Source organism: Rana temporaria, chromosome 1 (assembly GCF_905171775.1).
Source record: "Rana temporaria chromosome 1, aRanTem1.1, whole genome shotgun sequence".
NCBI classification, from domain to species: Eukaryota; Metazoa; Chordata; class Amphibia; order Anura; family Ranidae; genus Rana; species Rana temporaria.
The window spans coordinates 460376009-460389439 of NC_053489.1; the positions used below are offsets into that span (position 1 = coordinate 460376009).

The 13431-nt window shown below is 38.6% G+C and overlaps 1 protein-coding gene across 1 annotated transcript in view; it reads left to right on the forward strand.

Annotated features, from left to right (window-relative positions):
• The first annotated feature begins 373 nt into the window (after positions 1-373).
• The window catches only part of LOC120932515 (melanopsin-B-like), a 78811-nt gene continuing 65753 nt past the window's right edge, over positions 374-13431 (forward strand). Inside the window, exons 1-3 of the mRNA XM_040344965.1 lie at positions 374-418; positions 5178-5317; positions 8884-9017. Coding sequence (XP_040200899.1) covers positions 374-418; positions 5178-5317; positions 8884-9017 — 319 coding nt within the window. The remainder of the gene's footprint in view (positions 419-5177; positions 5318-8883; positions 9018-13431) is intronic.

Sequence of the window (13431 nt, forward strand, 5' to 3'; positions counted from 1 at the left end):
TCATTGGTTCACTGACTTTGATTGACAACAGCACAAGCCGGTGGCACCCACTGCTGTCTCAGCCAATGAGGCAGAGTCCCCAAACAGCTGAAGCTCTCGTGCAACAACGCTGGATTGAGATGGGGCTACGGTAAGTATTAGGAGGACTGAGGGGGGCTGCTGCACACAGAAGTTTTTTCTTATCTTAATGCATAGAATGCATTAAGATAAAAACCTTATGCATTTAGAACCACTTTAATTATATAACAATCGTAAACAAAAGAAATCAAAAGTTCCTAGATTTCAGGAGGCGCTGGATACTTGAGTTTCTCAATTAATGAGCAAGTCTCAAACAGTCCTACAAATATATAAAAGTGTTAAGATTGGTGCAGATATGACACTTCAATTAGCCACCAAGAGTGCTTCACCACTCAAAAATGTGAGTATCACTCCCCAGATAGTTTTGCCTCACATAAATGATCAGCAAAACTTGCTTGTTTTAAATCACGTTCTCTGGTGTTTTTTCATAACCACTTGTACTCCTTCAGTATCCAAAAGCTTTCCATTCAGTGGTCCCTCAAATATCAGACAAATATCAGAACTCCAATAGTGTATTACTATAAAAAAACACATGAAAACGTATTTCTCAAAAACTACTCGCAAGCACATACCGCCATTAAAAGCGTAGACACATAAAATGTCAAAATAAATAAATATGTCGGACTGTCCCCTGTGTCTCCCTCAATGTGCCGGTACTCCAGCATCTCACCTGCTATGTGTGTTAATACAATATATACACAACCGCCCTACACATAGAGGAAAAATAATGTGCATTCCAACGTAAAATTTGACTTTATTCAGTGTATAATATCTTGTTGACAAATGTTTACTTTGTAATGTTTTTAGAGTTTTCTATCAAACTGTTGTTGATTTTGTTTAATACATATCTTACTTACTTATCTTACTTAGTTACAAATGTATTTTAAACAACAGTTAAATCTATATTGCTGCATGTAGTGTAAAAAAACACATTGATTTTGACCTCCAGCATTCAATAAGAAAATGTGACACTTCAATGGATCAATGGTCACGTAGTGACACTTAGGCAATGACTTTCAGAACACTATTATACATTCTAAATTACTACTGGCAATGAGTAAAACATGGATTGCAAAACATGCCAGTAACACAATTCAAGTCTGCGGGAAACAGGAAGTCTTACCTGTCTCTAATGTATTCATAGCTGGGCAGGTTTATCCAGAGGTCTTAAAGGGGTTGTAAAGGTACAATTTTTTTTTCCTAAATAGCTTCCTTTACCTTAGTGCAGTCCTCCTTGACTTACCTCATCCTTCGATTTTGCTTTTAAATGTCCTTATTTCTTCTAAGAAATCCTCACTTCCTGTTCTTCTGTCTGTAACTACACACAGTAATGCAAGGCTTTCTCCCTGGTGTGGAGTGTCATGCTCGCCCCCTCCCTTGGACTGCAAGAGAGTCAGGACTCTCTCTACGATGCAGATAGAGAAAGGAGCTGTTTGTTAGTGGGCGTCCTGTCTCTCCTGTAGTCCAAGGGAGGGGGCGAGCACACTCCACCCCAGGGAGAAAGCCTTGCATTACGGTGTGTAGTTACAGACAGAAGAACAGGAAGTCAGGATTTCTCAGAAGAAATAAGGACATTTAAAAGCAAAATCGAAGGATGAGGTAAGTGAAGAAGGACTGTACTAAGGTAAAGGAAGCTACTGTATTTAGGAAAAAAAATTGTACCTTTACAACCCCTTTAACTTTCATCAAGTGCCTCTGCACTTGCTTGTTCCTCTTCCACTGTGTATATTTGTATATATTACTGGCTTGCCTCTTTTCATTTCTGGCATTATGCTAAAAGTCAAATGTATTAACAGATTACACAGTGTTAAAATAGAGCTCCAGTATTGCTGTGAATCTAATTATGGTAGTTTGTTTGGGTCAAGCTGACCCAGATAAACTATTTCCTTTACATAATTATGTGGCCAGTGTGTGTGCAATACACTGTTGCAATTTCAGCTACTGTACATACAGTAAGTGGAACTGTGTTCCAGCAGTAGTATGGGTGACTTCCCCTCTACTTCTGGAACATAATAGAGTCGGCTTGAATTAGTCTCTACCATTCAGTTTTTAGCAATAATACAAGGCTTCCTCTTGGGAGGAAATCATGACATATATTTTCTGTATCTGGGTTTCAAGTTCAAAATGTGTAATATTTTTCTACAGGGTAAGTCCTATGTTACACTTCAAAGTTTGCAGTCTATTCTTGTGATCAGGCACTGTAAAGGTGTCACACATAATGTTTATGTCGCGTTCACACGATCGGTCCATCTGATGAAAACGGTCTGATGGATTTTTCCATTGGTTAACCGATGAAGCTGACTGATGGTCAGTCGCGCCTACACACCATCAGTTAAAAAAACGATTGTGTCAGAACGCGGTGACGTAAAACACAACAACGTGCTAAAAAAAAAAAAGTTCAATGCTTCCAAGCATGCGTCGACTTGATTCTGAGCATGCGTGGATTTTTAACCGATGGACGTGCCTACTAACGATCGTTTTTTTACTATCGGTTAGGTATCCATCAGTTAAATTTAAAACAAGATTGAATTTTTTTAACCGATGGATAAATAACCAATGGGGCCTACACACGATCGGTTTGGTCTAATGAAAATGGTCCATCAGACCGTTCTCATCGGTTTGACCAATCGTGTGTACGCGGCATTACACAACTGGTCCTTTACTTCAAGTTTCTGTTGCTTTCTACTGAATAAATTCTAAGTTGCACCACCAAGTTTGCAGGCTATTTTGGTGATCAGGCACTGTAAGGATGCCACACATAATGTTTCAACAGCTGGGCCTCAGGTACAAAATGTCTGTTTGCACTGTGTCTCCTAGATGGCAGCCTATTTCAGTGCTCATACAATCAAAGATGTTTGTGGCTATCGTCTCTCTGAAATAATATAATATAAGTTTTGTTTATTGGTAAAAGTGCCAAGACTCATCCCCTTATATAAGCAGCCTAATTAAGCTGTTTACATACTCTCCAGGGAGTGTTTAATATTTGTAGCTGTTGTCTCTAAAATAATGCAGTCTCATTTTTATTTTTATTCATCTCTCCCTCTCAACATGTTGCCTAAAAAAGCCAATTACACGAAATGCATCAACTCTACAATATTTCTAGATATTTTCTATAAAATAATTCTCTCTTATTTCTGTGAAATAATGCTCTCTCATATTTCTTGATTATAACCTGCCTCATCTCATCAGAAATTGCAGTCTAAAAAAAGCTGCTTATATGCAAGGCATTAACTTTACAATATTTGGGGCTATTTCATGTAAAATAACACAGTCTCATTTTTTTTTTTCTTGATTAAAGCATTGTCTATCACTTAGACATTGTGGCATTATAAATATGTTAACATATAGTGCATCAACTGAACAATATTTACTTCAGAAACAGATCAGCAAGAGGACAATAAAATTAATGGCCCATGATTTTGGTACTCTGTAGATTGTGATACAATTTCTCAGCTTCCTGACATCACCTTTTATTTTGGAGAGGAAGAGTACCCTCTCAAAGGGTCAACATATGTCTTACGGGCTGTAATCTAATGACGCCCTCCATGGTGGACATCTAATCATCATACATGCTTATTTTGACCCCCTGTGACAAGAGATCAATTCCAGCTGGTAAGAGGCAGCTTATTATTAAGGTGGAGGTGTTTTCCTATCAACACATTCTGGGCTATCGCTTTTTCCTTATCACTTGGATATTGGTGTTATTCCTCTGGAGGTCTCCCCACTTGGAGATTGAAGTCTAATCATATTGAGTTTTAGACTTTATGGAGTTTGTTCACTTATAATTCTTACTTATGGACTTGATTGGTTTATACAATCTATTTCACTTATATTCTCTGGTTCATTTATGAGAGTGTTTGATCACATATATTTTTATACTTATGTTCATATTCACTTTGGTTTTCATATGTTTTGCACAGTTATTTATTTGTCATTTATGTATGCATATAACTTTTTTGCACAGGCATATATTTAATATTTATGTATGCATTTAATTTTTAGCGCAGCTTATTTTTTCCCTTTTTCTTGCATCCGTGTAGTATAACACTTTAGCTGCTTGCTTGCTATTTACTGAATAAGCGCAATATATTTTTCTCCCAATATTGCTTGTGAAAGAATAAACTCTTATTTTTATGAACATGCCTCAACTGCTTTTGAAATTGTGGCCTAATTAAGCTGCTTACAGCACATTTACTGTATAATGTTCTGGCTATATTCTGTGAAATAATAGACTCTGCTTTGTATTTCTTGATTAAAACTTTTCTCGTCTCTGCTTCTGAAACTGTGGCCTAATGAAGCTCATTACATAGTGAGCATTGAGCCTGTACAATATTTCAGGTTATTATTTTAAAATCTAGCACTCTAATTTTTATTTTATGATGAAGCCTCCTTGGTGTCTCCCTATTAATCTGTCATCTAAAAATTGCTTACATACTATGTATCGATCATGTGCAAAATTTCTGGCTATTGGCTCTAAAATAATACACTATAATTTTTATTGCACAACAAAAGCTGCCCACTATTTACTTAAATTGCAGCCTAAAAGCTATTAACACAGTGGGGGTTATTTACGAAAGCCGAATCCACTGTGTTTGAAAGTGCACTGCTAGTGCACTTGGAAGTGCAGTCGCTGTAAATCTGGAGGGTAATTCTGAAAAGAGGGGAAGCTCTGCTGAATTTATCATCCAATCATGTGCAAGCTAAAATGCTGTCTTTTTACTTTCTTTGTATGTCCCCCTCGGATCTACAGTGACTGCCCTTCCAAGTGCAATTTCAGTGCACTTTTAAGTGCACTAGTAGGGCAAAGTGGATTTGCCTTTAATAAATAACCCCCAGTGTGCATCGAGTATCCACAAAATTTCTAGATGTTGTCTCTGAAATAAAACTCTCAATTTATTTCCAGCCAGCCTGGTGGAGTTAGATACTTAGGATATTTTAAATATTTGGAAAAATGAAAGCCATTCACAAGAAAACACTCCATGATAACACAATGTGCACTACTGTTGCAAGTGTTTAAAATGAGATTTCATTCTGGTGAAAGGGTCTCTTTAAGTGTTTACACATCTAATTATATTTTTTCATTCATCTTTATATTGCAGGCATTGGAGCTCTCATCCAAGAGGGAGATCTTACTGCCAGATGTTCCTGAACACATACTCCACACAGTTGGGAGCTGCATTCTTATTATTGGCTCAGTTGGTGTGGTTGGAAACCTTCTTGTTCTCTATGCATTCTATAGGTACATTAGAAAATCATTACAGTAATCTAAAGGGGATCAGCTTAATGTATACAATCCTATCAATATGCATTAATGTATTGCAAGCCCATGTGTATAGTAAAGAATCATCTGTTTAAAAGGAAATAGCTTTTTGATCCTCTTACCTCACTGCTAACTGAAAATCACATACCCTCGGCACTAACATTTGGCTGTCAGAGACTGTGATGTATCCAGAGACCATGGGCTGTATGTCCTCAAGTCGTGTATATTATTGCTGAGGAACAGCAATTTTTTTATTGATAGCAGAAAGAGGTACACTCTCACTTACAGTTATATTGTAATATTTAAATTGTAATGCATATTGATGTCGCATTTAATGTAGTTTGGAGAAAAGCCTTGGGTAGGTGTTTTTGTCTGCAATGTCTGCCTATCCATCTTTTTTTCTTTGTATTGTTCAGCTTGCTTCTCTTTGCTTAATTAACTGTAGCTAAATTAGGCAACATATCATAAAAATGAATTAAAAGAACTTAATTAAGTAATCAAAAACTTTAACAAAACACATATAATTTTCCTAGAGAGGTGTGTCTCTGTGTTATATTTCATAATGCACCCCATTATAGTTTATAGATAATCCATGAGTCAGCACAGAGGTCTACAATAAGTAAAAAAGCCTGCAGTTTTTTGTTTTGATATGTTCATAAAATTTGACTATGGCTTTTAGTGTATGTCGTGTGTTGCCCTCTTTTAAGGGGTTATGAGAAATGGCCTTCCCCAAACAGCATATTGTGTCAAACCTGTAGTTTAATAAGGGATCCAGAACCTTTGCCAAGTGGAAGGCCCCATACACACGGGAGTATTTATCCGCGGATACGGTCCAGCGGACCGTTTCCGCGGATAAATCCTCTCGAGGATTTCAGCAGATTTTAATGCGATGGAGTGTACTCACCATCGCATTGAAATCCGCGCCGAAATCCTCTGGCGATGACGTGTCGCGTCGTCGCCGCGATTATGACGCGGCGACGTGCGCGACGCTGTCATATAAGGAATTCCACGCATGCGTTGAATCATTGCGACGCATGCGGGGGATCCCTTCGGACGGATAGATTCGGTGAGTCTGTACAGACCAGCGGATCCATCCGTTGAGATGGATTCCAGCAGATGGATTTGTTCTGCATGTCAGCGAATATCCGATCTGCTGGAATCCATCCCAGGGGAGATATATCCGCGGATAAAGATCCGCTGGCGTGTACACACCATAGTATCTATCCGCTGAAACCCATTTGCTGGGATTTATCTGCGGATGGATTCTATGGTGTGTATGGGGCCGAAGAGTGGGACTGATAACAAAGTTGGCAGTACCTTCACCCAGGACAGGGCTTCTGTGGATTACCTTCCTAGGAAATTAACCAGTAATCTTTTCAAAGTAATTGGGAGCAGAGGAACTAATGCAACCAGAATATAACATTACTATTAATACAGTACATACAACCAATGTACAAACAAGTATTATCAACAAAAGGCTAAGTCCTGGTGGAATTGTGCACATATATTAGGGTATATATACAGTAGTTAATAATAGAAATACCTGCAGATGAATGTTGCAGCAAAGTCCAGCTGCAGGAGCCTTTAATGATGATCACAATGTGGCATTTGTTTTGGTGTTAGAGACCTGAAGACAAAATCTGTGGTGATTCGAAGATCCTAATCCTTTTAATGTTTTTCAACCAGTCTGGAATGCAGCTTCTCAACAACAGAAACTGTGGTGTGGCACTGGAACTTAGAGTCGGCAATCTAGTCTGCTGCTTAGTCTCCTTGCCGTTTCTAATCTGTCATGCAACTGGGCCTCTAACAACCAGAAGTGGCTGCTAGATGCCTAACCCGGTTCAAGCTTGTGTTGGTTTTCGAGCCCTGAGCCAAAACTAGCTATAGAGGGAGGGAGAAAACAGTGGTCCACAGATGGGGTTGATGATAATCTCTGCACTGCAAAAACAGCATATTATTAAAACAGATGGGAAATGGATGAGTAAATTATATTCCTGGGATATTAAGAAAAGTCCATGTAAAGTTCATATAACACTACATGCACAGCAGCAGCCATCCCAGAGTTGGCCAGCCCTGTGTGTAGGACATAAGAACAATGTGGCAAAGCACCAGCTAAGTGCAGTTTTAAACACAAGTTTAATTCCTAAATGGTTAAAACACTCACGAGATGTATGCAACAAGATTGCTCTCCAGTGGAGAAAGCTCCATCACTCAACCTGTCTTGCAGATATGCTAGGGTCCTCTTAGCAGCTATAGATGGATGAGAGGAAGCCAGGACGCTGTGTACACACAACAAGAAGTCCCCTGGGCCACATAGGGGAAGGATCAGTGTTGTAACAGTCCTGTCATGTGTACACAGCATCCTGGCTTCATAGAACTGGAATATCCACGTTGTTCCTAAATCTAGCTACAGAATCCTAGACAAGAAAGTACAGAGTTAACTAAATTAACAGGAGCTGTATATAAGCTCTATTTCAATTAACAGTTTCACCTACTAGTATACTGGAAGGTGACTACTACAAACAACAGTAGCACACCTAGCTATGCATATCAAATAATAACAATAGACAACACAGAGATAAGTTTGTCACAGGGATTTAGATACACACTCAAGAAGCTATGGGCAGCTACAGTTAAACTATTATACCATAGGAATACTTGCATAATAGTCTCTGCTTCTGATCTTGGTGAAATCCAACAACTTTCCCATGGACATGTATGCAATAAAGAGTAATCAGTATCGCCTTTCTGTAGCAGCCTGTTTTTTCCAAAGTTTTCAGGCCAGGGAACCCCTCTCGGGAAACATTCATACAAGACAAGTTTCATACTTGTGAGCTTTTATTCTCGTCATAACTATTTATCTCCCTCAACCCTCATATACTGTAGGTCAAATGAAATGCAAAAGCATTTTAAAGCAGACTGTTGTAGCTCTAGAAGTGGGAAAATGTTGCACAGAAGGACCTGTCAGTAAACTTTGAGTGATCTAAAAAGCATCTTAAACTGATGTTATATGCAAGCAGAACACATCTAAAAGTAAGCTGGATTTGTCCAATAGCCCAAAGCGTGTCAATACAGATCCTAAAAGTGATTTCAGATTAATCAACGGTGAACTTTAAGTTTCTCATAACTCATTTTACTTCATGTTTGGAGTTCAGCTTAAATATTTACCCAGATACAGAGGACACGTGTTTTGGTGTTGTCTACATACTCGGCATACTATATTAGAAAACATGGAATTATATATTCATACAAATTACTGTCTCTTTTCATTTCTGGCATATTTAATAACATATCACATAATGTTAGGGCTGCTAATACTTTGTGAACTGCCAATATGCAGGTGCAGAGTGAGTGATTGATATTCCAATGCTAATATTCTGAAGTTGTACTTTAAGCTGCCATGTAGGGTTTGGCTAACACTTCTCACAGGGGCATGTTTTCTAAGTTACACTGGGTTAAAGATAGGGTTCTTCAGATATGACTGAACTCAGCTGTCTACGTTTCAAATCAAGTAACTTTCTTAGTTCTCCTCATTTCATTTTCAGTAACAAGAAGTTAAGAACAGCTGCAAACTACTTCATAATGAATTTAGCAGTGAGTGACTTGCTCATGTCATCCACCCAAGCACCTATATGTTTTCTGAACAGCTTCAACCGCCAATGGATTCTTGGAGAAATAGGTACTAACTCAGTTTGTCATTTATATGACAAATATACATATATTTACATCACTTGCAGTTTTTAGTGAGTTACTAATTACTACAGCCATATATTATTCTGTATGCTCTGTTCACAACCTAACCTCGGCTATCACCATGAATTATCTCCTATGCTGCGTGTATCCATACTTCTGCTTTTAATATTGTTTTAATTTACATACCAATTAAGCTGATTTGTATCAGTTTTGGCTTCTAATCATTTTGTTAATAAATGTATTAATTATGAATTTCTTGGTCATGTCAGTCATGTTTTATGAATTACCTATTTTTATTCTATGAATGCCTTCCTTGCCGGCATCTTCTGACGTCACTCCTTTCTTCTTTAGCAGCTTCTTGGACTGCCACTGGCACTCCATCCATTTGCCTGCATCAAAAAGCTGCTTCTGAATGTGACGTCATGAAGATGACGGAAGACAGTTCCATCTAGATGAAATACAAACACAGGTATGTTAGCTTTGTGGCTTTCTTAACAATGGTTAGAAATGTAGCTGGTTAAATATAGGAATATACATTTTTAAGTACTTTAGGTAAACCTGTGGACTTACTTTACTTTCAAAAAGGGGTCTCAGATCCATAGAACAGACATTTCCAGGTACATACGTGTATCTATATATCTATATGTAAGGACCCTGCCCTTAACCTTTTTTCTCTATATACAAATTATTTTCACCCACACTAACCCCTATCTACTCAGCTGTTGTACCAAATCACCACTGATGTGATCAAACTATATTCCAAATATATATACAGCATCTCAACAAAAAATTCATATGTGCTCATATAGCTTAATGCAAATATTTACTTAAAATTAATATACTGGTAATATAAGGGAATATCTTATAAAAATGTATATGTGTCCATAAACCTAAAAAAACATAAATATATCCCCAAGTAAATCAATATACATAAAGTGCAATTGCAGATAAAGTGCAAAATTGAATAAAGTGCAACGTGCTTCGTATAAACATAAAAAAACATCTAGGGCTAGATTCAGATAGGTGAGCGGATCCGTGTAACCTATCTCATTTATGTTATGCCGCCGCAAGTTTTTAAGGCAAGTGCTTTATTCACAAAGCACTTGCCTGTAAAGTTGCGGCGGCGTATCGTAAATCCCCCAGTGGAATTCCTTTTCGGAGGGTAGGGGGCGTGTATCATTTAAATGATGCGCGTCCCCGCGCCGAACGAACTGCGCACGCTCCGGCTGTGACTATATCCCAGTGCGCATGCTCCAAATGACGTCGGCAACTCATCATGCTTTCGTCGTGAACGTAAATTACGTCCAGCCGTATTCGCGAACAACTCATGCAAACAACGTAAAAAATTCAAAACTTGGCGCGGGAACGACAGCCATACTTAACATAGAATAGGATAACAGGAGATACGCCGGCGTATCTCTTTTCTGAATCTGGCCCCTAGTGTCTACTTTCAGTGTTCTAAATCAAAAATAAAGTGCTCATTTCATGTATCCTCTCCTCCACTGTGTGTCACTATGTGAATATCCTCCACCATCACCTCTCACTCACCAGATGATTTGATCCACTCAGCTCTGGATCAACTTGCGCTCATAGAAAACTACTGGCTAAAAAGAGGGGGGTCTGGGACTTTAAATGAGATGCATATATACAGCATATGTGAGTACCTTAAGGAACAACAAATTTGTATCTTTTATTTACAATTTTTTCCATCCTTTAGATATATATTAGATCCTTGGTTAATATGATTTCTTTTTTTGTAGAGTACTGTGGCATCTGCCCCGTAGAGTTGAGATTGTCCAGCGAAACGTGTCGTGCTTATATTAGATGCACCATGTTTACACATATGGCTGTACAAGCCTTTCTACTTCATCATGTTCAAGAATTCATTACAATATTTCGTCCATGATATTGAGGCCAGCCTTTCACACCTTATCGTGCTATGTGCTATACTATTCCTTTGTTATGTGTTATATGGTTTTGCAGCATGTATAATGTTTTTGATTTCATATGTATGTACCTTTTATGAGATGTTTTTGTAATCCATGCTATAATAAACATACACTCACTCATGCAAATCCAGTAACCCTTACACTGCCCTATGCTGTCTCCCAGCACCCTACGCTCCTATGCAGTTCGTCCTTGCCAAGAATCTATGGCCCAGATCCACAAAGAAATTACGCCGGCGTATCTATTGATACGCCGTGTAGTTTCTACGATGGCCCGTCGTATCTTTGTTTTGTATCCACAAAACAAGATACGACTGAAGGTGGGCTCGATCTGACTGGCGTACGTCTTAGTACGCCGTCGGATCTTAGGTGCATATTTATGCTGGCGCTTCCATTGATTTCCGCGTAGAGTATGCAAATGAGCTAGATACGGCGATCCACAAACGTACGTCCGGCCGGCGCATTTTTTTACGTAGTTTCCGTAAGGCTTTTTTCGGCGTAATGTTACCCCTGGGTCTATGAGGCGTACGCAATGTTAAGTATGGACGTCGGGCCAGCGTAGAATTTTCCGTTGTGTACGTCGTTTGCGTAAAACGTTCGCGAATAGGGCTTTGCGTAGAATTACGTTCACGTCGAAAGCATTGGCTTGTTGTGGGTTAATTTTGAGCATGCGCACTGGGATACCCCCACGGACCGCGCATGCGCTGTCAAAAAAAAAACGTCAATTACGTGGGGTCAATAGGAATTACCATAAAACACGCCCCCATCTCATCTATTTGAATTGCGTGCCCTTACGCCGACACAGTTACACTACGCCACCGTAACTTACGGCGCAAATTCTTTGTGGATACGAAAAATACACTGTAAGTTATGGCGGCGTAGTGTATCTGAGCTACGCTACGCCGGACTTACAGATGCGCAAGGGTACGTGTGTTTTTACAAATAAAAGAGGATTTTATGTTACAGCATTCCTTTCTGCTTTTCCCATTCCCTGCATGACTATGCAGCTCCAGAACAGGTCACTAGTAGAAAGAGCAGGAGAGCCTGTAAAAAAAAAAAAAAACAGCATCTCACTTGGAGGTCGTTGTTTCATACAGAACTCTGCGGAAAATAGTGATCACAAATTCTAAAATCAAGATTTTCCACATGTGTAATGAAAGGTGACAAGGAATGGTGCCAATACAATATATGAATAATTGAGGAGTGAAGCTGCCCCTTTAAAACGTGGATAACCACTCCAAAAATAATGAAAACATTTGTGAAATAAAGTGTGGTGCTACCTCATAAAACTAATAATCAATTTAATACATGTGATCAGGTACTAAAAAATAAATAATAAAGGATCCATAGGATCTAATGGTGTTTATCCTCAATCCAGTAAATCATATAACAGTGAAAGCAATCTTATTAAATATATGCACAAAACAAAGACAGTCCAATCACCGTGATAGAAAGGGTGATAGCAATAAAGATAATTTTAATTTTAAATATAGTCTTCGGATTGATAAAAGTGATGATCCACCTCAAGCCGTGCGTAAAAAGTTCACACTCGCCAACGCTGGAAACCCCTGGAGGAATGAAGGGTTCCCTCTTACCAATGACGAGAGACATGGTGGTTCCTTGTTATTTGATAACTTTTTAGCAATCCTACTCAGAAAAAACATAGGAGACATAAGATAGCAATAAAGATGTAATATGCTTAACCACTTAAGACCCGGACCAATATGCAGGTAAGGGACCAGGCACCTTTTTGCGATTCGGCACTGCGGCGCTTTAACTGACAATTGCGCGGTCGTGCGACGTGGCTCCCAAACAACATTTTTTCCCGCAAATAGAGCTTTCTTTTGGTAGTATTTGATTACCTCTGTGGTTTTTATTTTTTGCGCTATGAACAAAAATAGAGCGACGATTTTGAAAAAAAATCTATATTTTTTTACTTTTTGCTATAATAAATATCCCCCAAAAATATATAAAAAAAACTTTTTTTTTCCTCAGTTTAGGCCGATACGTATTCTTCTACCTATTTTTGATTAAAAAAATCGCAATAATCGTTTATCGATTGGTTTGCGCAAAATTTATAGCATTTACAAAATAGGGGATAGTTTTATTGCATTTTTATTAATACATTTTTTTTACTACTAATGGCGGCAATCAGCGATTTTTTTCGTGACTGCGACAATATGGCGGACACATCGGACAATTTTGACATATTTTTGGGACCATTGTAATTTTCACAGCAAAATGTGCTATAAAAATGCATTATTTACTGGGAAAATGACAATTGCAATTTTGGAGTTAACCACTAGGGGGCGCTGAAGGGGTTAAGGGGTTATGTGTTTCTAACTGTAGGGGGGCGGGGCTGGACGTGTGAAATCATTGATCGCCTTTCCCTATATCAGGGAACAGACGATCAATGACAGCGCCACTGTGAAGAACGGGGAAGGTGTGTTTACA